General features: G+C 46.1%; 1 protein-coding gene across 1 annotated transcript in view; it reads left to right on the top strand.

Moving 5' to 3' along the window:
- DUSP22 (dual specificity phosphatase 22) overlaps positions 1-17035 on the top strand; it is a 40508-nt gene extending 23473 nt beyond the window's left edge. The window contains exons 2-6 of the mRNA XM_006870569.1: positions 1137-1186; positions 11194-11268; positions 14742-14913; positions 15310-15382; positions 16989-17035. Of these exons, the coding sequence (XP_006870631.1) occupies positions 1137-1186; positions 11194-11268; positions 14742-14913; positions 15310-15382; positions 16989-17035 (417 nt within the window). The remainder of the gene's footprint in view (positions 1-1136; positions 1187-11193; positions 11269-14741; positions 14914-15309; positions 15383-16988) is intronic.
- The last annotated feature ends 10650 nt before the right edge of the window (positions 17036-27685 follow it).

Here is a 27685-nt window from a genome sequence, read left to right as displayed (position 1 = left end):
ACTGGGTGCAGTCTTACTACTTTCTTATTGCTCATTTTAGTGGAAAACATTTGAGTTTTCCTTCTCTGGCAGGTTTCTACCTTACACAGAGTCTGGCTTTTGCAGGTAATTCATCTTCATAAAGAACTCATCTAATTCTTCATATTTAATTTATTTAATTCTTCTTATTCAGTTGCACAGTTACTGAGATTATTAAAATTTGCCTATTTACTTGACATTTAAGGCTTTTTAAAAATTATAAATCCCTCCAAAGGAAGAACAGAGCCCTGGTGTGGCACTGTGGGCTAATGTGCTGGACTGCAAAGTTGTTTGAACCACAAGGTCAGTGGTTCAAGCTCACCAGTCACTCCTTGGAAACCCGATACAGAATCGCTATGGGTCTGAATTGACTCGACGGCACTTCGCAACAACAACAGCAAAGGAGGAACAACTCGGTTTTTTGTTTTGTTTTGCTTTTTATAAAACTCGAATTCAGTGTGAGTTTTATAACTCATGCTATGGGTTTTTATAGCATGAGTTCATATAAACCTTTGTACAGAATTTTAGAGGACTGTATTAAGTTTCTGCCCCCTTTAAAAGAAATTGGGCCATTCTTTTAAAAAATAACATCGTTTGGTATACAAACTCTACTCTCCTGACAAGAAAAATGAAGCAGGTTGCTTACATTGTGCATGGCACACCGTGGCTGCAATCGAACCAAACTTGATATAGATACTGCAACAGAAGGCTGTCATCTGTTGAGACTTACAGAGAGGACTTAATTTTGGTCACTCTGCATCCTAAGTGGGTGAAACAAAGACAGTGAACACGTTTCTCAGGTGCTGATATTGGAACTTGTTGACACTTAACTGAAAAGCAGTCAATTCTGTCAGTTTTAGATGCGCCCTTGAATTTTGACTAAACCTACAAACTGTTGACAAACTAGAGTTTGAGTAGTTTGTACGCATGATCGTGGTTTCCATGACCAGAAACCTTAATTAGTTTTCCTCCAGTTCCTTGGCAACAAAAGACTAGTGAAAAACTTCTCCTTTTTATTTCTTGATGTTTTTCGACCTGAGTAAAATACTTCCTTCAAATATTTTCCTTCACTGCGTATCATTTATTTTACTTACTTGTTTATTTTTATCATTCTACAGGGAGTTAAATACCTGTGCATCCTAGCAGCAGATTCACCGTCTCAAAACCTGTAAGTTTGTTTTTTTATACCCTGTATTATTACAGATATTTTAAAAAGCATAAAGTAAAGCAAATAAAATATTGTGAAGGTAGGAGATGTGATGGGGTCCCTGATGCCCTGGCACACGCCCTGCCTTACAGCAGAGGCTGTGGGCCCAGGAGCCAAGGACTTGGCCAGGCTGGTCCCAGGACTGTGCCATGTACTGTACTGTTTGTTCAGTCCCCTTGTGTGGGAAGACTAATAGAGTGTTTATGGGATATTCTAGTTTTCAAAAAGGGTACCTCAAACCAGACCATTCACATGCCTTTCCTTTCTCTAGAATCTAGCCCTTAAAGAACTTATTGGGTTTTGTCTAAATCAGCCTGTCCAATAGAAACATGATGTGAAACACAGACGCAAGCCACTGATAGAATTTTAGATTTTCATGTTGTTGTTGTTGTTGTTAAGTGCTTTTGAGTCTGATCCAACTCATAGCGACCCTGTATAGGGTTTCCAAGGAGTGGCTGGTGGTTTGAACCATCAGCCGTGTGGTTCGTAGTCCAGTGCTTGTCCTATGGCTCCACACCAGGACCCCAAGCATAAGGAGGAAGGACTTGGTCTGGGTCCAGGATGGGAGTGGCTGGTGGGTTGGAATTGCTGACCTTTGGGTTAGTTAGCAGCTGAGTGTGTAACCAGTGCATTATAAGGATTCCTTGTAGTAATATTTAAAAAGCTAAAGAAGCAGGGGACATTAATTTTAATAATGTTTTTAAAATTTAATTTAATAAAAAATTTTATTTTCTACCCAATATATTCAGTATGTTATCATTTCACCATGATGCAATATAAAGACTAGCAGTGAGCTCATTTGCATCTCTTTCGCATTGTCTTCAGTGTCCGGTGTCCATGCTCCTCTGCAAACACGTCTCCACCAGACCAGCACTTGGCCAGAAGCTTGTTAGCCATGGGAGATGAGGTGTCTCGGCCTGGGACAGTGCAGTTCTAAAGCCTGTCTGAGCTGAAGAGGTGAATCTTTCTAGTTGAGGAAACGCTGGTCTTCGTTTTCCTTGATGCCATCCTGATTTGTTGATGATGCTCAAAGAGAGATTCATGAGTGTGGCCCTGTCTGGGTCTTCTCTGGAGACCCCTGACTTTACCTAGAACATGGCCTTGACCCCATGGGCTGTGAGGCCAGGCAGGAGGAGAGCAGCTGAGCCTGCCTGCCTCTGATCCCATGCTGGCATTGTACTGCGCTCTGGAGTTCTAAGACAGGGGACTCACTGGGATGCTGTTTGGTGCCATGCTGCTGGAGAAATGCATACATTTGGATGTGAATTTGGGTGGCCACCCACTGGCCAGGACCATCCTTCTTGGCCCTCCAGTCACATGGCATCTAAACCGTAATCCTAAGTCCTAATGATACCTTGCCTCCCTGGAAGTAATTAAATATAGACCTATCATCCGGCCCTGACTTTTCACTGCTGGGTGGCAGAGAGATCACAGGCTATGCATTAACTTTGTAATTTCAACCTGATTAAAGGTGTGGGGTTCGAACCAGGCCAACTGGCATAGAGGAAGGCAGGCAGAGGGCAGGTGGCATAGAGTTAGCCCAGGAAAAGGCAAGAGTAGGTAGAAATGGTGGCAAAAACACCCAATCCAAGGGCTGTATTGCTACACTAACTTTTGATAAATCCCAGAAAGATGAATCTTGAAAATTGAGGATGGTGGAAAAGAGAGTACTAGGACCACTAGAAAAATCAATGAACACTCTAGGCTAACACACAGGGGAAGGAGCATTAGAGAACTTCCTTGGTTACTAGTCGTGCCGAGAAACAGAAGTGGTTGGAAGGGCATGGTGCATACGGAAGGAAGTGAGCCACTGCTTTTCTCCAAAGATCACAGCAGTCTCCTGGCCAATGGTTTTAGTGGATATTTTTAGAATGGTTGCTTTCCTCATCTCAAGCTGAGGTTCTAACATACAATGGAGCTAGTCTATACCTATAGAAGAACCCGATTGTAAGTGTATTAGCTACCTGTGTTTACATTGCTCTGGGGACTCCACCAGCAGCCAACCCATGGTGATGAACACTCCGACTGACCGAGTCCAGAGTTATGCTGAGCTGTCCTGCGCCGCAGACAAGCAAGCACGAGGCCACGCAGCAAGAAGATGCGGAATGGGTGTCTTCATTCGGCTAAGTCATTTTAACCTACTACGAAACCGCAGTGGTGCTCTCATCCTTTTAAAAAAGTGCCTGCCCTCAGGAATGTTTTGGGATGAGATCTAATTTGTGAATGTGTTTTCTATGGCTCAAAGCACTTTCAAAAGTGCATTAGTACATTTTGAGAGTTGCAGAAGAAGTAGTTGAAATAAAAAGTCTTGGTGCTCAAGGGCCTATCTCAGTGCCTTTAGAAAATGTGCTTGTGTCAAAAGGTAAGGGGACAAAGGGCATGAACTCCAGTGAATCATTCAAGTCCTCTCTCCTACAAACAAGCCTTCCATCTACACCAGCAAATCACAGCCAGCCCCTAGTGTCAGAGTGCTGACCCATAATATCTGAGCTTGTTCTCTCTAACCAGCAAGTCTACAGTGTATGTTTTTATTGCCTTCTTGGCATCAGGATGAGCATGTGGACTGGTATTCAGGTTCTTGTCTTTTGGGTAGTGGCTACAGCTTAAACGTTGAGGTAAATGAATAAAACGACTTCAGACAAAGAGTTCATGCTGCTGTTTAGGGTCAATGAAGATTGATCGTCTTTCGTCTGAGGTCCTACAACAGTCTAATTGCCTTATTTCGGTTGGAAAAGGAAGTCGAGACCAGAACTCACCAAAGGCAGTGCTCGCCTGTTGAGCGCTTTGCTCGTAGTCGTGTGTGTAAGCTTTTGTTACTTGTTGATGAATTCAGAAATAAAATTGGAGGAAGACTCAGCAACCTAAGATAGGCAGATGACACAACCTTGCTTCGTCCTTTGGAAGGAAAGAGAACTGGAGCCCTTACTGACCAAGATCTAAGACCACAGCCTTCAATGTAAAGAGTATGGATTGCACCTCAATGTATAGAGACCAGAAATCCGCTCAACTAGACAGATGAATAACATCATGGTAAACGGAGTTCTTGTTGTTCCGAATCATAGAAGACCCTGTTTAGGGTTTTAGAGGAGCAGCTCATGAGTTCAAACCACTGACCTTGGAGTTCAAAACAACCGTACATTCCACACCAGGAGAGAAGTTGTCAAAGACTTCATTTTGCTTGAATATACAACCAGTGCTCATAGAAGCAACAGTCAAGAAATCAAACGACCACTCAACTTCTTTAAAATGTTTAAGAGCAAAGACGTCATTTTGAAGACTAAGGTGCGCCCATGCTATAGCATTTTCAGTCGCCTCATCTGCATATGAAAGTTGGACAATGAATAAGGAAGACTGTAGAAGAATTAATATATTTGAGTTACAGTTAGAGAAGAATCTTAAAAGTACTAAGAACTGCCAGAAGAATCAACAAATCTGTCTTGGAAGAGTCCAACCAGAATGGGGAGACTTCATCTCTCATACTTTGGAGCATGTTGTTAGGATGGATCAGTCCCAGGACAAGGACATTATGCTTGGAAAAGTGGAGGAGCAGTGAAAGAGAGGAAGACCCCAATGAGATGGACTGACACAGTGGCAGCAGCAATGGGCTCAAACACAGTTGTGCAGAAGGTCGCTGTGAGTCAGAACCAACACAGCGTCTCCTAACAACCACTTAACAGTCCACGATTCTATAACTGTTTCTTGCTCTGGTGAAGTTTTCTGGAGATCATGGAGTTCCCTTTGCAACGTTGGATGGACTCAATATATGTTGAGAGGCAGCGTATTAAATAGCTTAAGTTTCTCCTTCCCTGTTACAAGTATTTCACTGTAAAGCCTGACATTAAAGTTTTTAATGATGAACATGAGTTCATGACATAATCAAACTCTTAGCCTAGAGCTTACAGGTGGAACACTTCACTGTTCGCACCATGTGACCCACCACAGATCACCTGGATTCGTTACCAACAAAATTGACAGGTGCAGGCCAGTGAACCTTACTTTGTAGTACCATCAGCCATGTGGATGTTTAGAAGTGTTTGCAATGCCCTAGCTGACCAAAACAGTAGGAATCATAGTGAATTTCTGAGGGCTGAGGGTTCCTATATTTAATGACAAAATGAATTTTAGGAAAGAGTATTACTTACTGTTTTAAGCTTGTTGTTGTTGTTAAGTGCCGTCAAGTCGATTCCGACCCATAGCGACCCTATAGAGGGTTTCCAAGGAGCAGCTGGTGAGCTTGAACCGCCGACCTTGCAGTTCAAACGACTTTGCAGTCTGACGCATTAGCACACAGCACCATATAAGTTTAAAGAGTGATTTCAAGTTTTGATATAATTTAAGGTCTTATAACCTAAATCTTTCCCCAAAATTCCAACAGGAATCATTCTGACCAATTATGATTAAAGTCTTTTGACCTTTGAGACCGCCTGTTTTCCCTTGGCACTTGGCATTCAGTTGTTGCAAACTGCCCAGAAAGGTCAGTTTCCTGTCTTGGCTTTACTCCTCAAGAATCTCCCACTCTGGTTTTCTAGGAATGTAAAATACAGAAACCTGGTGTGAGCTAACATGGGCACCAAATCCTAATCCAAGCTGCCCAGTGAACTGCCTGCCCCATAGGATTCCCAAGGTTGTCAGTTGCTACAGAAGTAAACTGACACATCTTTCTCCCTCAAAAGCAACTGGTGGGTTCCAACCTGCAACCTGTCTGTTGTCAGCCAAGAAATTAACCACTATGCCACTAAGACTCCTTGAGATAGCATTAACTCATTGAAATTTCAGCCCATTTCCCCTAACCACCTTGCTTTGCAGAGACAGGAAATGTAAAAGTTCAAATTCTCATAGTTCCCTTAGCCCCAGTGTGTAGGTTTTATGTGATTTTGTCACACTCGAGACACCGAGAGTTTGCACATACCATGTGTCCTTCCCCAGGATTTGCTCAGTGATGGGACAGGCTAGGAATGGTGCCTTTTGCAAGCAATCATAAGCTAGTTTTCTTTAAAGGCTTTCTTAGACAAGTAATTTTAATCTCAAATGTAAAATGCCTCCCTGACAGGATTTTCATAGTGAGATAGTGTATGGGAAAGTGGTTTTTGTTTTGTTTTGTTTTGTTTTATGAACACGGTGTATTTCCAAAAATAAGGTTATATTTCAGTCCACTCAAGTAAGGCATATTAATGTATCTTAAGAGAGAATAGCTGAAATTTACTCATTCTTGCTGGAATCGATATTAAATTGGTATTTTGTAGTTAGACATCTTTAAGGGAATCATAGCCTTTTTTTCTGTCGAGTCTGAGGGAATTTGTCTATACCAGACCATGTGTCTGTCATATTGCTTCACTACAGCAGGGCCTGTGACATTCAGTGGTTTGAGAACTGAGCAAGTCTGAATTTCTTGAGGTTTTTGTGGGAAAAGAGGCATTCGCTTTGTATTAAAAACATCAGTAAAGCTCCCTTGTCTTATCCCACTTCCCTCCCTTTTTGTCTGTTATTTCTGTCGTTTAGCAGATACCTTCTATCCCTTCAACTCTTTTTTCTCTCTTCCATTGTTCTTTACTTTCGTTGTTAAAGTACAGTTTTACCAACTCAGAGTTTGGGCTCCTGTGTCCTGCCTCCAGCAAGCACACACACATGTCCCCATGGTCCCCAGCTACGCACCACTAGGCTGGCTTCCAGGAAGTCAGCTCTGTTCCTGGCTCACAGCGAGAAGGGAGAAGGAAGGAAGATGTGTGTGGAGTTTTTCACTACACGTCACTTAAATTCAAATGAAAGAACTTACCTTTTGCTGCTAAATTATTGTTTTGTGAAATGATGGGAGAAAGACTTTATTCAGTTTATTTCTTAAATGACCTTATCTGGCAAAATAAAAAGTAGGGTATTTCTACATGTTGGCCATACATCCTGTGCAAAAGCGGGGTACCCCTGATAGAAGTCTGAGTGCTTATGTTTGGTGCTGGGTACTCCTGGAGGTGGAGTGGGGGGTGTGCAGGTGAGGAGGTGTCTTCAGAAGCAGAGAGGCCTGGGGGACTTGGACTGATTCTGGTGCAGACAGAAGCAGTTTCATCTTCCCAGGCCTGGGCCAAGATAGAACACTTTACCCATCTGCTTGTTGGAAAATCATGCCTTTCTGAGGGAAACAAAATCCAAGGATATTTGTCTTTCCTGTTTTTCCTCATCTATATTGACATACACATGAATATACCAGATATACATGCATACATACACACACATAGAGACACACACATACATATACCATATATACATGCATACATACACACACAGGCACACACATATATATACATGCATACATAAACAGAGACACACACATACATATATGCATACATGCACACACATAGATACACACACACACACACACACATATATATATATATATATGATCTTCAAAGAGCTCGTGGAGAAATTCCAGCCTGTTTTCATTCAGTTTTTCCATGGACTTTTTGAAGTCTCTCTCTCTATATATATGATCAGTACTGGACTGCAAACCTCAAGACTGGTGGTTCAGACTCACTAGCTGCTCCTTGGAAACCCTATACAGGGTTGCTGTGAGTCGGAACCAGCTCGATGGCACTTGACAAATGTATATATTTTATATATATTGTTTATACACTTCCATCCATTTCTGTGCATACCTCTCTATGCACATGCTCTTGTGGCTTTTGCACTCAAATACAACCTGGCCTTTGAGGTCAAATTCTTTGCCACTCGGTTCCAAACTCACTGCAGCTCGACTACATCCCCGGCCTCCCAATACAGCAAACAGAACACTTGTCAGTAGGACAAGACTGTCAGATCCTACAATTGGGGTCACAACCTACAGGCTGTGGAGTCTTGGCTCCACAGAATCAAGAGTGCACCCCAGCATGAGCCAGCCCCGGCACTGCTGTGTTCCAGGAGAGGTGCAGGGCGGTTTACCGGACAGCTGCCCTGCTCGCTCTCTGGCAGCCTCCGGGACACACAGGCTTGGTGCTTGCTGTTCCTGGATGTTGGATGGAGAGGCTTGGGGGCAAGAGGAGTAGTGAGTGAGGGGACCAGTGTCTTCACAGAGCGAAAGAGCTGCTGACTTTCTGCCTCCCAGCAGAGTTGGCTGCGGGGGTTTGCAGTCAGCTTGTAAGGTGCACATAGCCCCAGGCTCTTGTGACCTAGTAACACCCATTGGTTTAAATAGTGCTTCCATTTCGATAAGCCTGCCTCCCACCACTTGAATGGGATTCACTCTACATGGGTTTGTTTGTTTGTTTAATCCAAGTAAAGGCTAAGTGCCAATAAACCAAAGAGTAGAAAGAGGGAACTTGCATTCATTGAAACTGCTTGTGGTAGGGAGGGAGCTTTAAATGTGAGTTTCTGCTTCAAATGGGAATTGAGCAATCTGAGGACTGGGTCCCGGTACTTCCCATTCTGAAGGAGGGGGTTCAGTGAGCAGGACTTGGACTTATGTCATTAGCTTCCCTGGAAATAACCCCCCTCACAGCGTAGCTGGATTCTAAATCAGTGGTCATCTTACCGCCTCCTGGCTTTTCTTGGAAGAGGCATTTCTAGGGACGGCTACTTGGCTTGATCTCTGGTGTTCATGAGTCAGGTTTGGGGTGGTCTCTAGGCAGTGCCCTCAAGGCCGGCCTGTGTCCTTGGCCTGAGCTGCAGTGGAGCCTGGGCCCCGGTGTCATGCCTGGGCCCCCAGCCCCTTTTCCCTCCTCGAAGTGGAGGCCACTGTGTGGGTTTGCCCTGCATTTATCTCTTGACAAATGGAGTCACAAGGGCTCAGGGCCCAGCTGGGGAGGGGTCTTCTTCCTCCCAGAGACCTGTGGCCCCTTACTGGTCACTGAGCTGCCTTTGACTGTGAATCAGCTCTTTTTGACACCTGAGGAGGCGTGTTGCCTCTTATTTAGAGAGGCAGATTCTCGAGCCCACAATATTTGCAGAACTGATTTCATCCTGGCTGCAGTTGGGTGAGAGCCGTGTAAGTGCCGAATAGCAGATGTTCCCACTCTCAGGTCTCAGTAGAGTGATTTAGTAGCTCCTTTACAAGTGTGTGTCCCCAAAATGCAGCTGTCTACCTTGGTGGGAGGACCTGTGACCCCCCTCAGTCTCACAGTCCCTACTGTGTGCTCCCAGGCACCAGGGGGACTTCCTGCCTTTCATCATGCTCTCCCCTCTTTGGTCACACTCAGCTCATCTCAACCTGAGAGACCCATAGAACAGGAGCTGTGGTTGCCACAGCCAACGATTGGGAGAACCCAGCGCCTCGCTCAATGTCACCTTTAGCACCAGCACTTCAAGACTAGACCAGATTACTGGTTTTGCTAGAGAGACCCAAGGCCTGCCTCCCCTCTGCCCCAGTGCCCCCAGCCCATGTCATCTGCTCACCCACCTTGCCTGTGGGCTCCGCTTCTCAGCCCCTGGAAGAGCCCTTTCAGGACTCATACTTCAGATATCAGGATTCCATCAGGAACTCTCCTCTTGTCTGTTCTGTACTAAATCAGTCCTTGCGGGTAGAGTTGTAACTCTCTAGCATCGGGGAGCATTTGTCACTGGCAAAGGTCTCTGAAGCATATTTTGCAGTGTTCTAGTAGTGACAGGTTTCAGGTAAGAGTTTGGCGTGCCCCTGCGGAGACACATGCCTGGCACTTATTGATAGAGTGTGTGGGTAAGTGTGTACCTGTGAGTGTGTCTGTGTGCGTGTGTGCCTGGCCTGGCTATCGAGTATCGGGTGTGCTGTGCTGTCAATACCTGTATTGAGTGAGTGCGTTGTAACACACCGGCGTGTCCCGTGCCTCTTACATTGACTTGCCCTATCACCCCTCATGAGTTTTTGGCAATCAGAGATCTCAGAATCTCTTACAGCACATCAGTTATGGTTATTGCCAAGTGCCGTCCAGTCAATTCCAACTCATAGCTACCCTGTCTTAGGTGCCTGAGGCTGCAAATCTTTGTGGGAGCAGAAAGCCTCATCTTTCTCCTGCAGAACATCTGGTGGGCTAGAACCGCCAACCTTGTGGTCCGTAGTCCAGTGCTTAACCTACAGAGCCACCACATTCCCACGGCTTATCAGCATTCCTGGCAAATTGTCAGTACTCAAATCAGTGTTTAAAGGGAAGTGAATTTAGTTAATGAGTAACTTTTTGGTGCACTGGTGCTCACTAAGCCATTCCAAGATGGAAGGCATCTACAAGCACGTAGTGTGTCTGTACTTCACCCGCAGCATACTTTCAAGTGTATCCAGAACAGCAGTGGTTCACTGGTCGTGGTTTGCAGCTTCAATCAAGGCAAAGCGCAAGTCCTAGTCTCCTTTGTATCTTGAGGCTATAGCTCTCAATACCTGTGCATTGAAGGTTCTCCTTAACTGGGGATTTTACCTGAGTGAATAGTCAGAGAAAGGAGTGGGGCCCTAAAGCAAACACATAGAAGTGAGGACTTCAGTACCCATAGTTACATAGGACCTTTGAGTTCACAAAGCATATTACATATCTGGTCTTGATAACTAAAGATTCGAGCCATCATCCCCACCCCCACTGCACTCTGATGACCTGAAGGAAAATGGACCCTTCAGAGTTGAAGCTGAGCAACATTGGGAAGTAGTTTTGGGTTCCTGAGTGGTCAAGGCGTACAGGAGCAGAGAAGTGTGGACATCGCTCTCCCTGGTCCGGCGTGGCTGCAGCATGTCTAAGTGTTGTCAGGAACCCCAGGGCTGCTGAGCAGTCGGCACTCGGAATGCACCCAGCGAGTGAGCAGGACCAGGGAGTCCTTGTAGAGACATTGTGAAAATTCCAGGTTGAGCTGCCAGTCCAGGACCTGAGTGTAGTGTGTGCTCAGGTGCCCGGGCCTCGGCAGTGCACCGGCAGTGGGGTGTGTGGGGGCGTGGAGGCTCTGTGGCCTGCTCTGGAAGCCTGAGCAGGCTTCTCTTCCCTTCAATGGTGAGTAAGGGGGTGAGACCTGATGCCTTTCTTTTCTCTTCCCAGGACGAGACATTTCAAAGAAAGTATAAAGTTCATCCACGAGTGCCGGCTGAAAGGGGAGAGCTGTCTTGTGCACTGGTACGTATGTCCCTGCTGCAGAGTAACCCCATGTTCTGGTCCATCTGGGTCACATCAAGGACTTTTTTGGGTGTTTTTTCGTGTGGCACTGTGGGCTAATGCATCAGACTGTGAAGTCGTTTGAACTGCAAGGTCGGTGGTTCAAGCTCACCAGCTGCTCCTTGGTAACCCTATACAGGGGCGCTATGGGTTGGAATCAACTCCACCAAGGCACTTAACAACAATAACAATCATTGTTGCTACCTTGCAAATCCCAAGCACATACTCCACCCTGACCCCTGCTGTTTGCAGGTCATCCTTTCCTTTTGTCTAAAGAGAACTCTCATTTCTTTTTCATTTTCACCCCTTGTGAGAATATCCTTAGGGGCTTTAGAACTTGATGGACACTGTCCTTTACTGGCCCTCAGGTTCCATCAGACAGCTCGTGCAAGGGCTGAGGCTCACCCCAGAGACTTTCAAAACTGTTTCTTCTTGGAGAGTCTTGGTTGCATGTTTGGGCATCAGCACTACTTCAACACCAGATTGACAGCTGCTTTTCCACTGACAGATTGGTACTTTTGAAAGCATCAGAATAAACTCTTAGAATTAAGTTGCTTATCAACAGCTACCCCCTGCATTCCGATGCCCTTTGCACAAGCACATGCCTGTCTGTGTGCACACACACACATATGAATGCTCACGCCAGCACACACTGTGAAAAATTAGCTGTACAGCATGCCCTGAGGATGATGCATGCTGAGCCATACTAGCACGTAGTAGGATTTCAATAAACGTGGATTCTTGGCATTCATTGCTGCAAATAGTCATGCTAATAACTGACTTATCTGAGGCACAGGGAGCCAACACTGTGGGGTCAGGGCTGTGTTTGGGATGCAGGTTTAACATACCACCTCTCTACCCTGGCTGAAGTTTATATACTGTTAATAAACTGAAGTGTAACTAACAATCTTTTGTTTCTGAAAGAGAAGTTCTGCTCAAGTGTGGACCCTAGGGAAATGTGGTCTCTCCTGTGAGGTTCTGTCAAGGCTGGGGCAGCCCCACCTGGAAGGGAGGGGAGTCAGTCATATGACCTCAAGACAGAACTCCCTGAGAAGCAGAGTTTGCTCTAGGGACAGGTAGCTCATAGCAGGGTGGAGAGGACCTAACGGTTTGGTTGCTCTACGAATGGTATTCTGCAGTTTTATGCAGTTCTTAAACAGTGTGATAGTTCATTTCACTTTTAAAGTGAGCAGGAAGAGTCATAAATACAAATTGCAGCTTTTGTAACTTTCGTTTACACTGCCTCTGAAGCTCTTCAAGAGGGGGTGCAGTTGGAGTTGCTTAAAGGGGTGTTCTGAAATCCGGCTCCTCAGCTCTGCTCGTCCCTGTTGGGGTGGCGTGTTTGGCCTCTGGGCCCAGGAAGACCGAGACCTTCAGAGCTGTGGGGTTTTTATTATTTATATTTGAATATGACTAGGTCCAGGGATCTTCATTCATAGAGTGTGTACATCTCAAGACAAGCTTTTCAAAGAGGGAGAAATTTGCTAAACTTCCCGGTCTTAAACCCTTGCTCAGAATACTTGAAGTTTGACGAAGTACCACCTCTCCTTAACTGCCTTTAATTTGCGTATGTATTTAAATGTCCCTTACTCAGCCTGCTGGAGATCATGAACCGTTATTACCCAAAAGTGTCCCCTTGGCCGCCTGCCGGAGAGCCTGGCTACCGGCTTTTGCACTCGGCCTGGTTTATGGAAATAAGATTGTTAAGAGTTTCCCATCTAGTGGGTTATACATCTAACCCTCATATATCTAGGAAAACCAGACTCCTTAAAAACTCTGAATCGTTCACAACTAATAGAGGTTTATCAATGAATTTATCACAGAGACCCTGGAGGTCTTGGATCAACTTGGTGTCTTCTGTGTTTTATCTGTCCGAGGGAGTCCAAGGTGTCTGAGTAGTGATACAGAATTAGAAACTGCAGTGTGCAGAGCCCAGTCACTAGAAGACCAACAGCAGATGAAGCTAGAACAGTTAGAATGTCTGCAGTGTCGGCATAATAAATAGGGGAGGGCCTCAAATGTTTGTGGGATAATGGAATTAAAAGATTTTTTAAAATACAAAATTTACTTCTCCACATAAGCTCCGTCAAGGTCAAGATACTTTGTAAGTGACTATATCAACCAGTAAGTCCATCCTGAAGGAACTGAGTGGTCCTGGGAATTTAACCATGTCGTTGCGTCCTTTTTTTTTAACATCAGCTGATGAAAACAGGTGCTCCATAAAGATTGTTTTAAAATTAAGGACCAAAAAGAAATCAGAAGGAGCCAAATCAGGACCGTAAGGTGAACAGTTTAGGATTTTCCATCAAGACTCTTGCGAAATGGTGCTTGTTTGATGAAAGGAATGAGCATGGGTGTAGAAAAAGACGCTTGAAGCTTTGGCTAACTTCTTCAAAACGCTCTCAGTATAAGCAAATGTTGTTCTCTGGACTTCTAGAAAGTCAACAGGCAAAATACCTTTGAAGCATTCCAAACAAACCATCTCCATGATCTCCTTTCATGACCATTCCACTTTTGCTCTGACGAGGCCACTTTCACCTCTTGGTGTACCCCATGACTTTGATTGCACTTTGTTTTCAGATCGTAGTGGTCAAACCATGTTTCGTCTCCTGCTGCAGTTCTTCTGAGAAATACTTCAGGGTCTGCTTAAAACTTCCTTCAGTAACTCTGCTCTTTTCTGTAGCTGATCTGGGGACAACACATTTGGCACCCATTGTGCAGAAAGTGTGTTCAACATGAATTCTTCGGTTGGAATTGTCTAAGCCAAACCCATTGAGGTGTCTCTGGTGTAGGCTGTGTCTGCTGGTATTGTCAGACCTCTTCTATTAGGGACGAACAAGATGAATTCTTTCCTCTCAAATCGAATGTGAATCGTCTGCTGCTGTAGGCTTCATTCTCCACAGGGTCTCATCCCGTCTTAAACTAAGTTATCCACTTGTCAGCTGCTGATTTCTTTGAGGCGTTATCCCTTTGCACTTTTTGTAAATCGTCAACAATTTCACCTTTCTTCTACTCAAGCTTCACCAGAAATTCGTTGTTGGCTCTAGCTACAATTTTAGGAGAATGCATATTGCTCTAACAGGGGCTTTTTTCAAACTGATGTCTTAACTTTTTTAGTGTCCCTGTTCAGATACATCGAAACAAATTAGTATGAGTTTATGTAAAAAGTTTTGAGATCCATGCATCTTTTTTTTTTTTTTTTTTCCATAATATGCATTTTCCGTGAACTCTTGGAAGTCCCTCATAAAGGGAAGCTGTGTTCTTTTTCTGAGTGATTTCTAGGTCTCGTTGTTACTGTTCACACACAATCCAAGGCAGGATGCCTCTAAATTAGGGAGCCTTGGTGCTCTCTGCTCCCTGTGGATGGGGGCAGGGCTACACCCCTGCCCTTGCCCTCGGGAGTCCCTCTCATGTGCTGACCTCTCGGCCTGCAGCCTGGCTGGCGTCTCCAGGAGTGTGACACTGGTCACTGCGTACGTCATGACCGTGACTGACTTTGGCTGGGAAGACGCACTGCACACTGTACGCGCAGGTCGGTCCTGTGCCAACCCCAACCTCGGCTTCCAGAGACAGCTCCAGGAGTTTGAGAAGAATGAAGTCCACCAGGTAATCCACTCTTAGGGGACTTGTGCGGTACAGGCAGAAGCCCTGGGACATGCCTGTCTTCTTGCGTGCAGGCAGGCTGACAGGCTTTTGCCCTGTGGCCCTTTCACTGTAGGGTGTCTGCTCTGGATACCTTGAATTAGCTTTGATGTCTCCATTTTGGCAAGGTGCCATCTTTCTTGGTTTGACTTAACTGTCATCTCCAGACCGGAACCTTGGGGAAGCATATATTTCTTAGCCTTGTTCAGGAGCAACAGGCCCCAGCAGAGCTATGGTGGCCTGCAGCACCTTTATTTCTCTGTGCACACCGAGCAGAACTTGTACCATTAGGTAACAGAAAGCGTCTCCATGAATGCTGGCATCACACATAACATTTCCCTTTGTCTCCAACCTTTCCAGTACCGACAGTGGCTGAAGGAAGAATACGGAGAGAGCCCTTTGCAGGATGCTGAAGAAGCCAAAACCATTCTGGGTAAATATAAAGAACAAGGGCACATGGAGGCCCAGCCAGGCGTGAGGCGGTGGAGCAGTTTCTCAGCCCCGGCTCCTCTGGCCTGCAGTGACTATACTTCGGAGACCTAGTGCAGACGGATCTGCCCCGCACTCTCTCACCCTGCTTGTCTTCAGTGCACCTCAGTGTGTGCGCAGTGCTGGGCTGGATGTCTCCGTGGCCTGGGATTGGGCAGCGGGGACTGGCCTGGAACCAGGGTTGTTGGGTGGTGGCAGCGGTGAAGCTCTCCAGATTCTTTTTACTGGTGCCCACCTTCCTCCTGCCTTGGCCTGTCCGCGCCTCTGCTTGCTGCTCTGGAGGACCCTGCTCTTCTCCGTGTACCAACAAGGGTGTGTACATGCCCGGCCTGTGAGTGTGCATGAATGAGTGTGCCTGGGTGTTCACCCCATGAAATGTGTGATGTGTGGGTTGTGTTTTGTGAGTTCAGGATATGCAGATGTGAGTACATAGTGTGTGGAAATTTGCGCCTCATGTGTGTGTGGGCCCTAAGATCAATACTGCCATCAAAGTCACAAAATGTAGCACCATCTTTCGCTTTATCCCACCCCAGAAGTGTGTGAGCACCACATCTGAAAGAGCTGTGTAGAAAGCAGCTGCTGGGCCTGGGAGCAGGGGCTTAGAGTGAAGGGGACCAGAAGGGAGCGGGTACTGAACTGCCCTCCCCACAGCCTTAGCCGGGCCCCCGAATTCTGTTGTCATTTGCCCTCAGGGGATGGCACCTGCACCCTGCTGGAACCAGGGCCTTTGCCCTCGAGTGGACCTGGCACATGGTGCCCCTCAGCTGCCCCCACTCTGCAGCCGGCCTTCCTTGAGGTCTGAGCGCACGCATCAGACCCTGTAGCCATTTACATGGAAAAGCGCCTGGGCATTTCTTCAACACCTTTGTGTATGCTTTGGATTTGGTGTTTGACCTCAGCTACCTCATTCAATTCTTTGTAAAAGTGTTTTTTTGTTACCCCAGTCACCTTTGTCTCAAATGTTCAGCCGCTAAGACTTTGAAGCGACTGTGGAAAAGCCTCAATTCCATTGAGCGCTCTGATGTTTCTGACTAGGGCTCCAATAAGGATGCTGCCAGGTGGGTGAGCTGTACCTTCAGGCCCGGCCAAAGGAATGCTGTGTGGCCACTGTGTGGGCAGTCCTTGGGTGCTGTACAGGATCTGCGGCCCTTCCTTCTTGCCAGCTCCTAGTCCTAAAGCACATACAGCCACACACCTGAAAAGGTGCACCAGGTTTCACCCTGCAATGGTGTTGCAGCCAAGTCTCTCTGACTGTAGCATCCAAAGAACCACATCAAGAAGTGTGGCTGGGTAAGGTAGAGGGTGTATTGAGAGGTGAGCTCTTTGGGGAGAGAGTGAAGTTGCCCCATGACCAAACCAGACTCACCCCCACAGCTCGTGTTTCCCTGAAACCAAACAAAGAAATGTAAACATGCTCGTATTAAAAGGATGTAGAGTTGTTTTGTTACGTAGCGCGAATGTTTAACCGTGTATACGTTTATGAGCACCACGGTGCTTGCCTGCTGCAGGTCTTGAAATGTTTTGTTGCCAGTGATATTCTTTCTCCACAGCCACTCCTGGGATTCTGAAATATTTGGACTTCCTCCGAAGAGTGTAATGTATCTGAAGCTGCTGAAATATTGGAAAGCCACAGTGTTTGGGCCTGGGCTGCTAAAACACCTAGAGTTTATTTTTAAGTACTCAGTAGTGATTTGTAGACTTGCTTCTTTTCCATTTTAAATTGAACATGTGTGCAGTCGTAATGTCAGATGTGGGAACTAACTCTGAACAAGAGAAAGTGGTTTCATCTGTCCTTTCTCCCCGCTGCCTGGGCTGTCTCTTTAGCCTCCTTCTGATGCCTGTCTGTTGGGTGACCTTTAGTCCTGGTGGTGGTCTGTCACAAGCAGGCAGCCACACAGAGTAGGAGCCGCTGTTCCAGCTCTGGGGTGGGGGGTGGCGGTGACCCCTGGTTTGTGTCCTCTGCAGTGGAATTTACCAAAAGCTACATATTTCTCTTAATAAAGAGCACCTTGGCCAAACTTGATTTTGTGTGTACTACATTCTTCCTGACATGGGGACTCCCCTCTGCCGGTGAGGAAGGGCCGCCTTTCCACAGTGGTTCTTCTTGCCCTCCCTGAGACTGGCTGCTGGTGCTAGGGAAAGCAAATTGATTTCTCATCAATGTAACTGAGAGAGGTCAGGGCGCTAGCCTACATAGAGTGGGCAGTGGGCTTCTGCACCGAGCACCGGTCTGCAACCCTGGCACTCCAGGTAGAGGGTTTCCAAGGCTTTAGGTCTTCGTGGAGCAAGCAGAAAGCCTGCAAAGTGGCTGGTGGGCTCAAACCATGGACCTTGTGACCTTATCCAATGGAGCCACCGTGTTCACTTGTAAGCCTAAGCCTCACAGATTCGCAGAGAAGGTACTATTCCAATCATTTCATGTGCAGAGAAGCCAGAAAACACACCTAAAACCAAACGTGTTTGTGTTGCTTGACCTGAACCTGGGCATTTTTATCCCAATTCCATGGACTATGCGGAATGACAGGCAGCCGCAGAAGAGAGCCTGGGGACTCAGCCGAGTGTCCCCCACTCTGGACTACACCAAGGGTGACCCAAGACTCCTGGCAAGTGTCAACTCCAATCCTGGAGCCAGGTTCTTTGGCGGCTTCTGCCCAGTTTTTTCTGGGAGTTGTTTGGGCCTCTGGGGGACAGTCACTCCTGACGTTTCCCTTGGAAGCTCCTCAGAGTGTTTCTCCGGAGACAGTCTTGGCTGTGGGTATGTGTAAGGTACCAGAGGACCCTGGCTGTTGGTCACCAGACTCAGTGGCCACACTGGAGATGGCGGGCAGTGGCCCCTCTGCCTGCCTTCTTCCATCCTCGCCCACGCCATCACAGTTGGTGCTGGGAGCCCAGCCAGGACTCAGGCATGTCCTTGGTACTCAGAAAGACCAGGAGGCTTCGGCAGCTCCTGAAAGCTGAAGTCACAGAGCCAGGTGCCCCCTGCTATACTTACCTAGTTTGGGAGGGGCAGTTGAGGGCCAACTTCTTGGGAAAAGTGATAGCATTGTGGTTACGAATCAGGCTGCTAACCTCAAAGTTGGCCGTTCGAAACTACCAGCTGTTCCACAGGAGAAAGATGAGGCTTTCTGCTCCCATAAAGATTTGCAGCCTCAAACCCTGTACAGGGTCGTTATGAGTTGGAACTGACTCCACGGTACTTAACAACAATTTGAGACCAGAGTCTAAGTGATAGAATTAGCTGAGTGTGGCATCCGGCAGAATCCTGGTGGAGGGACTAATGGGGCCTGTGACAGCCAGGGTCAGGAGAGGCAGGAGGACATCACTCATGCCCCCAGTGCCTGCTACAATCATGATGCGTGTGAGCTGACTGACTTTTATTACACGGAACCTTTTAATTAACCAGATATTGCTACTGTTGGTAAATGCCAGAGAGTCCATTCTGACTCACAGTGACCCTGTATAGAGTTTCCGAGAAGTGACTGGTGAGTTTGAACTGCCGACCTTGTGGTTCATAGTCCAGTGCTTGTCCAAACCAGGTACAGAGAAGTTCATGTCCCATGGGTCTCTAGAACGTAACTTGCAGCACCTCCGTGTTGCAGTCCATGGCCGCGGGAGCCTCTGATGGGGCTGGTGGCACGACCTGGCACAGGCAGAGGCCCCCATGGGACCATTAGACGGTCCAGGTGAGGGGAGGTAACCCCAGTCATGATCATAACCATGGCATTGGAGGAGGTAGAGGGAGCAGAGGGTTCGAGAGGGCGGGCAGAAAGAGCAAGAGTTCACGGTGACTGATGAGTATGGGATCAGAGCCCACTGGCCTGCCCCTCTTTGGGGGTCACACTTCCATTACGGTCAGCTTCACCGTGCACCTGGACACTTTAACAGGCCTTGACAGTGGAGACAGAAGCTAAAGGGAAAGGCCTGGATCTAGGGCCCCAAGCGCTGCATTTCCAGGTGACACCATAGCGAACCCCAGCCTCCCCGCACAAACCGTCAGCCTGTCAGTGTCCCCAGGGCTGACTCCCAGCAGCCATCGAGACTCATGAGTTCATGCCGGAGCCTTAGTTCTTGTGCAGGTCAACATAAGAGTCTAAGCTTGTATCTTGGCTAAGTCATCTCTTTCATTATGGGGACTTGTTAAGTGTCATCAAGTCAGTTCCAACCCATAGTGACCCTCTAGAGGGTTTCCAAGGAGCTACTTGAACCACCAACCTTGCAGTCCAAACCTACTTTGCAGTCTAGCGCATTAACCCACAGTGCCACACCAGGACTCCAAATTGACCATTAAACATTGTACGGTGAGCTGTCACTCAGGACATGCAGTGTGAGAGAATGGGGTTTGCTTGGTCTAGTGTTGCCCACAGGAGCCCAGGCATATGCCTTCTTACCCACCATGGCCGCCTCCTGGGCCCACCACCCCGGTGTTTGCATGCCCTCTGCCCAAGGTGACGCTGACCCAAGTCTTGTTGTGGAGAACATCTTCAGCAGACATCTGCACCCTCAGGTCCCTTCAGCAAGGCTGTAGCTTGGCCTGCAAGTGGTCTGTTTCTTTACTGGGTGCTGGGTCTTCCAAATTCCTCACTAAGCAGGAAAACTCCGCTCCAACTTCTGGGGTTACATGGTGGTACTCTTGTATACTGTTGTTGCTCTTAAGTGCCATCAAGTCAGTTCCGACCCATAGTGACCCTGTAGAGGGTTTCCAAGGAGCAGCTGGTGAGTTTGAACTGCCGATCTTGCAGTTCAAACCGACCTTGCAGTCCCTTGCATTACCCCACAGCGCCATACTGAGACTTTTGTATCAATTCTGGGGCCTGTATCAATTCACATGTGTGTCTTGTTGAATGCCATCAAGTCGGCTCCAACCCACTGCGACCCTGAATAGGGTTTCCAAGGAGCATCTGGTGAGCTTGAATTGCAACCTCGTGGCTCAAGCTGACATTGTAGTCGAGCGCGTTAACCCACAGCACCACGCCAGGACTCCCACATATGTGTGTGTGTGTGTGTGTGTGTGTTGTGTGTGTGTGTGTGTGTGTGTGTAGAGTATATTTTTATCTTGCAGAAATCCTAGCCTTCAGTGGAGTCATGTTTGCAGCTGAGGAGTATTTCAGCTCAGTCATGATTGAGCAGCTCGTACCTGTGGAGCGCACAGAAACATCCCCAGGAAGTCAGAGCCCACTCTGCATAACAGCATGTAGCCACAAAATAGGGAACACAGTATCAACACCCTGTGATTCCACATGAGGTGACTCCTCCCATCCTGAGTTATTAATAATTTTATTAAGAATGTGCTTTCAACATGTGTGTATTTATATATATACTTAACAAGAAGTCACTGGGACTTCGGAGGATAGTTCCTCTTCCCTTTCCCCAGGGAAAGGAAGAAACTTAAGAAAACTTTAATCAGGAAAACAACCCAAATTTCCCTTGATTTGTCACATCCTTTGGAGGCTTGGAAGTGGGATTTCAGTCCCTCCATAGAATTCAAGTAAGGTCGCCTATGCCTCAGACTGGTGAGGACACAGAAAGGTGTGCATGAGTGTAGCACTGGCAGCATTTCAGTTGGACACCTCTCTCAGGGCACAGAACCAGGGACACTCTGCTTTCTTGTATTCTGACTTCCACAAGAGATTTTGAAGCCAATGCCCATTATAATGGGGTGCAATTGTTTTAGCAATTTCCACCAGGACCAAAACTACAGTTCTAATTTGCAACTTTGGCTTAACCAACTTACATAAACATGTGACTGAAGCTTGCAACTGCTGAGTCTCAATCTCTTCCCATCAGAGAAAAAATTGGACAAGCTTGAACATCTGTGAGTTTGGGGTTATATATATATATTTTTTATGTTTATGCAAACTGTTGGTCAGAAAGAGTTCATTATTCACAAATCAGGAGGGCTAGAAGTACTGAAAGTACAAGCTTTTCTGAAGCTTCTAGTTCAATTATTAGTTTGTTGGTTGCAGGAGGGTCACTTTTGCAGCACACCTGTTGGCACACCTGGATTGTGGAGATGCCTGAAAGTACGGGGTACCTTAGTATTCTATTCTGACAGTGTGCTTTTGTACCTTTTGAGCTAGGTTTTGTGGAAGAGACATGTTTGGGATGGCGTTGTTGAACACAAGCTGTGTATAAATCCTGTTTAAGAAAACCAGCAGGAACAACAGAAAAGAATGCCTGCCTTGAGCATTGTGCTTTTTTCTCTGGTAGCGTGGTGGTTACGAATTGGGCTGCGAACCTCAAGGTCAGCAGTTCGAAACTACCAGCTGTTCCGCGGGAGAAAGATGAGGCTTTCTGCTCCCATAAAGATTTACGGCCTCGGAAACCCTGTACAGGGTTGCTATGAGTCGGAACTGAGTCCACGGCACATAACAACACAACAACATGGAATCAAATTGACAACAACAACTCAAAAGACAGGAAACTTAGGGAGCGATGAGCTTCTATCAGTGGGAGGGGACCAAGTTGGAAAAGAAAGGCAACCATGGTAACACAGCTTAAATAGAATCAATGTCACTGAAATACACAAGTAGAAATTGTTGAACTGATAGATGTTCTGCTGTCTATCTGCAAGGGATCTTTAAAAAGTTCATGGAAAAAAATCCCATTATCTTCCTATTGCATTTTTCCATAAACTTTTTGAAGCCCCCTCACATTTTCTCAACAAAATAAAAGATAAAATAAATTATAAAACGAAGAAGAAAAAAAAAAAACCCAAAAACCAGTGGGGAACCATTAGGTTCTTTCTGAGTTCCCATTTCTTTAGCACTTCAAAGATTGATGTTGCCTGGGACAATGTTTAGAAATTGCCTGGTCACCCCCTTTGCCATCCTGCCAGCCTGGGTCACATTGGAACATGTGGTGCTGGGTCTCCAAGGGCACGGTGAAGGGAGCATGTGTGCAGTGCTACTGCCCTCCTGTACCATACTGCCTGCCCAGCGCCCCATGGGCCACCCTGAGAGAGGCACCAGCACAAGCAAGAGCTGTACTCACTGGGAGCAGACCTACCTTTTGTTGGCTGGCCCTGGGTTTCCCCACGGGACTGGATGAAACTTTTGGACAATAAAAAGGCCCTACATACTCTGGAAAAGGTCACCTTCTGCTTTAAAGAAGGGTGTGGCTTCACTGCAAGAAGGCTTGTGGCACGAAGCTTCCCGAGAACCGTAGTCCCTGAGAAAGGCCAGACTCAGATCGCTGGATCCTCCTGGTTTGTGTTACACACACTTTCGTGGAGACAGGGGACATGCACCTGAGCAGACTTGAGATCTCCATGAGTTAGGTGTGCCCATGTGAGCATCACAACCCTCAGCAAAGAACTCCTCAAAGTCATCTCCACTCTAGCCCAACGCACCATGTCACAGGTCCATGGAGAGTTGTGCCCATGCCTCCCTAGGCCCTGCACCCATGTAAGGTGTGCACATTGGCCCCATGCCAAACAGGCCTGGTGCTATGATTCCCTGTTCTGTAGAACAGGAAGGAAGTTCTGGGATCAGCCCACTCACATGAGGACCTCCTCAACATTGGCATGAAACTAACTCCATGAAAGGGAGAAAGGGTGTCAGAGGGTGCCCAGTCTGGTGGCCAGAGCCTTCCTCGGGGGCCTGGTACCTCTCACTGAGATGACAAGACCCTCAGGACCACAGACGTGCAGCACCAAGCATAGGTACGGGCTGGCGTGTACGCTCCTTGCACTTTGTAACATGCAACTTCACCAGAGTCCTGTGAAGCACATGCTATCATGATTCTTGGTGTCAGATGAGGAAACTGACCTCTAGAGAACTTAAGTGACCAGCCCAACCTGGCTGCCAGAAAATGTGTGATTGACCAATGGAGTCATACAGCTGGATTTCTTCACCCCAGCCCTTCTAATGGGCAGTATTGGCAAACACGGACACTCTGTTAACCCTCCTCTGAAGTGGGCTCCTGAGCTGAGAGTTCTCATGGAGTGTGAGTGGGGAGATAAAGGTGGATTTGGGTCATGACACACAGGCAGGAAGTGCGTGTCTTCTTTTAACCGTAACTGTCACGTGTACCTCTGGAGTACCTGTCAAGAGTCCCGGGAAGTCCTGCAGCCCTTTGCCCCGGGTATGGAGAATAGAATGTGTCTGAAGTCGTTTTGGAGTGGAGTGGTATGTGCATCTGGGGTAACACATGCAAGCTTGTGTATATGGAGGTAGGGAAGTAGCAGACGTGTGGGTGGCATGTGCGTGTGGTCTAACACGAGTGTAAGAGTCCTTTTGTAGTGATGGACGGAGAGCCTAAAGGTTAACAGTTCAAACTCACCAGTCACTCCTCGGAAACTCTATACAGGGACACAATGAGTCAGAACCAATTCAACAGCACTTAACAATGTGGAAAGGTGTTTGCAGGTTTGGGATAGGTGGTATGTGTGGGTTAGGACGTTTGTGTGGGGTGGCATGTGTTTGAGGTGTATGTTAGGGGTGTGTGTAGACAGGGTGGCATATATATATATATGGTGGGTGGCATGTATGCAGTATATACATAATTTGTAATCCGTTAACTTCCCTAATAAATTCCAGAACTCGAGTATGGTGACTGAGTGGTGTGCCCATTGCCACGAAAGATGAAGCCAAGCTGAGCTGAGAAGGCTGTATGTGGAAAGGTGGTTTGGTTTATTTTCTTTGCAAGTCCTCAGCAAATAATCAGAATCTTAAACCATTTTAGTGATGGAAAGAAAAAAAATAAAAGTTTGCTATCTAAGGTTTCAGTCTAAACAGCTGTGTTTGCTGAATGTAGATTTTTAATAGTGCATACATAATATTCAAATTAGCATGTGCTAATCATGCATCTTTCAATTACCAATATGTTCTTTATAAATGCCCACGCCACAACATCAACCTGGAAGTTAATGTAGCGAGGGGTCAGAACTAGCAGCAACTCGCCTTGTAAAGTGAGTGTGCTGTGGAATCATTCCAGCTTCTGAGGGGGTGCAGTGAAGAATCAGCACTAGACCACCAATCCCAAGGTCGGCAGTTCAAACCCGCCAGTTGCTCCTTGGAAACACTATACAGGGTCGCTAGGAGTTGGAACCAATCACGAAATGGATTGGCCAATTGGCAGCATCGATGGACTCAAGCGTGGCAACAGTAGTGAGGTTGGCCCAGGATCAGACAGTGTTTTGTTCTGCTGTGCATAAGGTCGCTGTGAGTTGGTACGGACTCGATGGCACTTAACAACAACAACAATTAGTCAGTGTGGGACACATATAAGTTTTTTCATTGAAAAGGTAGACTCAAAATAACCAGTGACAAGATCACTAGAAATGTTTAGTTGTCTAAAATTTTTGACTGTACAGGCCACTGAAATTGATCCCGAAGAAACACCACAGATGTGGTGTTTTTGGTATTTGATATGAAAATCAATTTTTATGAACTTCTCTGAATATTATACTTTTGTTGAATGTTGTTTCTAACTGTGCATCTATTGCTTAATGTGAAAGTTTTGGAAGTTAAAAAAAGTGTTCTTTGATCAATAATGAAGCTAGATCGGCAAATCTGCCTATCCTGTTTATTGAGTAGGTTTGCACTGGACTGCTAACCTCAAGGTCGGAGGTTCAAACCCAATAGCCACATCTCAGAAATCCTATACCAGGGTTGCTATGAGTTAGAGAACCACCTTGATGCCACTTAATAACAGCATAAAAAGCCAAGGTCAGTTTTATCAAAACCTGTAACAGATTTACGTAGGTTTTAAGGTGTGAAGCGCTTGGCTGCTAATTGGCAGAGTAGTAGTTTGAACCCAACAGCTCTGCAGGAGAAAGACCTAGTGACCTGCTTGTAGAAAGATGACAACCAAGAAAACCCTTTGGGACAGCTCTTCTCTGTCATAAGAGGTCACTGAGTCAGCATCAACTCCACAGCACCCAACAACAACAAGGTGTAAAATCAAGAGTTGTAATTGTTTATTAATGTGACAGATACAGGTTTATGTTTTTTCCTGATTTTCAAAACATGCATTGTTGTCATTTAAAAATATTGGCTCGTGACTTTTCTTTCTCTTTTACCTTAGTATTGTATTTTTTATTTTGTTTTCTACTAACGTGATAATATGTAAAAAAATTAAATCAAGTTTTTCCCGATTGATTCTTTTCTGTCTCTTGTTAATATTTTTTTCCTCCCATGATCCTTACTGAAACTAAGGACACCAGTGACATGCTCTGGATGCAGGAGCTATGTCTCCTAAAGACCACGTGTGCAGTTTTTTACGTTATTAGCATAACGAGTATTTGCATGGTCCTGCACGTAAACAAAATAGACATTTCTAATCTTCACATTCGTCTTTTTCCATCAACCACCTTCTATTAGGAAATAATGGAGGCTTTCAAAGCCCATCTGTTTTCAGTGCACTCTGCTTCAGTAGATTGTTGTTGTTGTTGTTGTTGTTAAGTGCCATTAAGTTGGCTCCAACTCATAGCGACCATGTATAGGGTTTCCAAGGAGCAGCTAGTGGGTTTGAACTGCCGACCTTGTGCTGATCCTACAGCACCACAGCGGTAGTCTGTTTCAGTGGGTACACTATTCTGATTTAGTTACATCAGGTTTCCCTGGCAACTAAGACTTAGCCTACTAATTACATTTCAGTTTTTCTGTAGCGACAAGAAATGAAAAGATACTGAAATTTACTGGATTTTTCACGCTTTTCTTTCATTTTGTATGATCCTTTCTTAAGATGCAATTGAAAATTACTTTGGCTGTTTTTGAGGACCCTGACTGCAAAGGAAGCTGCTTTAATTTTCCTATTCTATGTTTCCCTTTAGGTACTCCTTCCAGTAACATATTTGCTCTTTTTTCTTTTTTAACCTACATGTTGCAAGAGGTCAATGGAGGCTGAACCATCACCTAATCAAACAACCTTCTCTTAGTCAAAGGGTTCCCAATTGAGTGTAAGCTACCATCTGCCCACGCTCACTTCAGAGAATCAGATTTGTAATAATTCCATGTACATATGACTTAAGACTTCCCCCACTGCGTAAGTCATACATTTTTATTAGGTGACGTTCCACAGGATAAGTGTCTGTGGGTTTCTTAGGGTTCCTAGTCATCACAGAGACCCTGCCTCAGCCACTACCTGTGGCCTTTCCTTACTGCAATGCTGATTGTCTTCCTGCCAACAGATTGAGTGTCTTTAGGCCAGAGCCTCCATGGGCTTACAGGCCCATAGTAGGTGCTCAATTAATGCCTTACAGGTGATCTCTCATCATATCACTCGTCTGCGGCTCTCTGTTTGCCTGTGTAAGAGGGTCCCAGTGGCCTGAGTCCCTCCAGGCTGGTACTTCACCCTTCAGCCAGCAAGGATGTCGGCATACTGCTCAGGGGCCCTCTGGCTCACACTGCCCTAGTTGTTCTTACATCAGAGTCCCTGAACTCTCTCTACCTGGGAGTGATGGTGGAAGCCTGGCCCTCGGCTTGCCTCTTGAGGCACACTAGTTTAATGTCAGCCTGGGGACAAAGAGCTTTCTGGTACTGGGTCCTAAATGAAGGTCCATTTCTTACTGCTGAGGTCCGTCTTTGCCTGCCAGGTGTTTAGCACCCTGGGAAATCTTGGGAATGTGAGTGTACTGTGAAATGGAAAAGACTGGCTCTTTATAATCATTCCATTTGCTGGTATCATTGATCTCTGAGCTTTGAGCGAAAAGTCAGACATTTTGGGACCTGAATCTCAGCCTCTTAAATCTTTTTATCGAGTAGAATGTCTCCTTACTAGCACCCTCGCCTTGCTTTATTTTCCCTTTTATGTTAAAAAGAATTATGCTTGGCTTGCTAATCATCTGGGCCTGTACTTGTTTCTCTCTGCTCCCTACAGTGTACTAGGGCCTTACCCCATTAACACCAGACACCCAATTCAGAAGGTCCTAGCTGCCTGGTTGGCAGTCAACCTCTGCAGTTAGTTACAACTCCACTGACCCAAGTCTAGACCTCCTCTGCCTTTATCTGGCTCAAAGCCCACTAATATAGATGTCTTGCCAGTTTATTGACCTTGTTCTTGTCACCTCTCACTCAAGTCCACGCACATACTATCTGATAGCCTTGTTCTATTTCCTCCATTTCTTTATTCTCTGCTTTTCTCACAGTTTACACTCATTTCTCAGAAAAGTGTGGTGCTATTTGCTGCAAAACCTGCTCTGAACAAAGTTCACTGCACCTTTGAATCACTAGCTTAAAACATTTACTGTTATTTATTTTAGTGTTTTATTGTGAATTATATGATAGTTTACATGGGAGAACATTAG

Source organism: Chrysochloris asiatica, unplaced genomic scaffold, assembly GCF_000296735.1.
Source record: "Chrysochloris asiatica unplaced genomic scaffold, ChrAsi1.0 scaffold00144, whole genome shotgun sequence".
NCBI classification, from domain to species: Eukaryota; Metazoa; Chordata; class Mammalia; order Afrosoricida; family Chrysochloridae; genus Chrysochloris; species Chrysochloris asiatica.
Note: the sequence above shows the minus strand (reverse complement) of the source record. Positions and strands in the feature narration are given on the sequence as shown.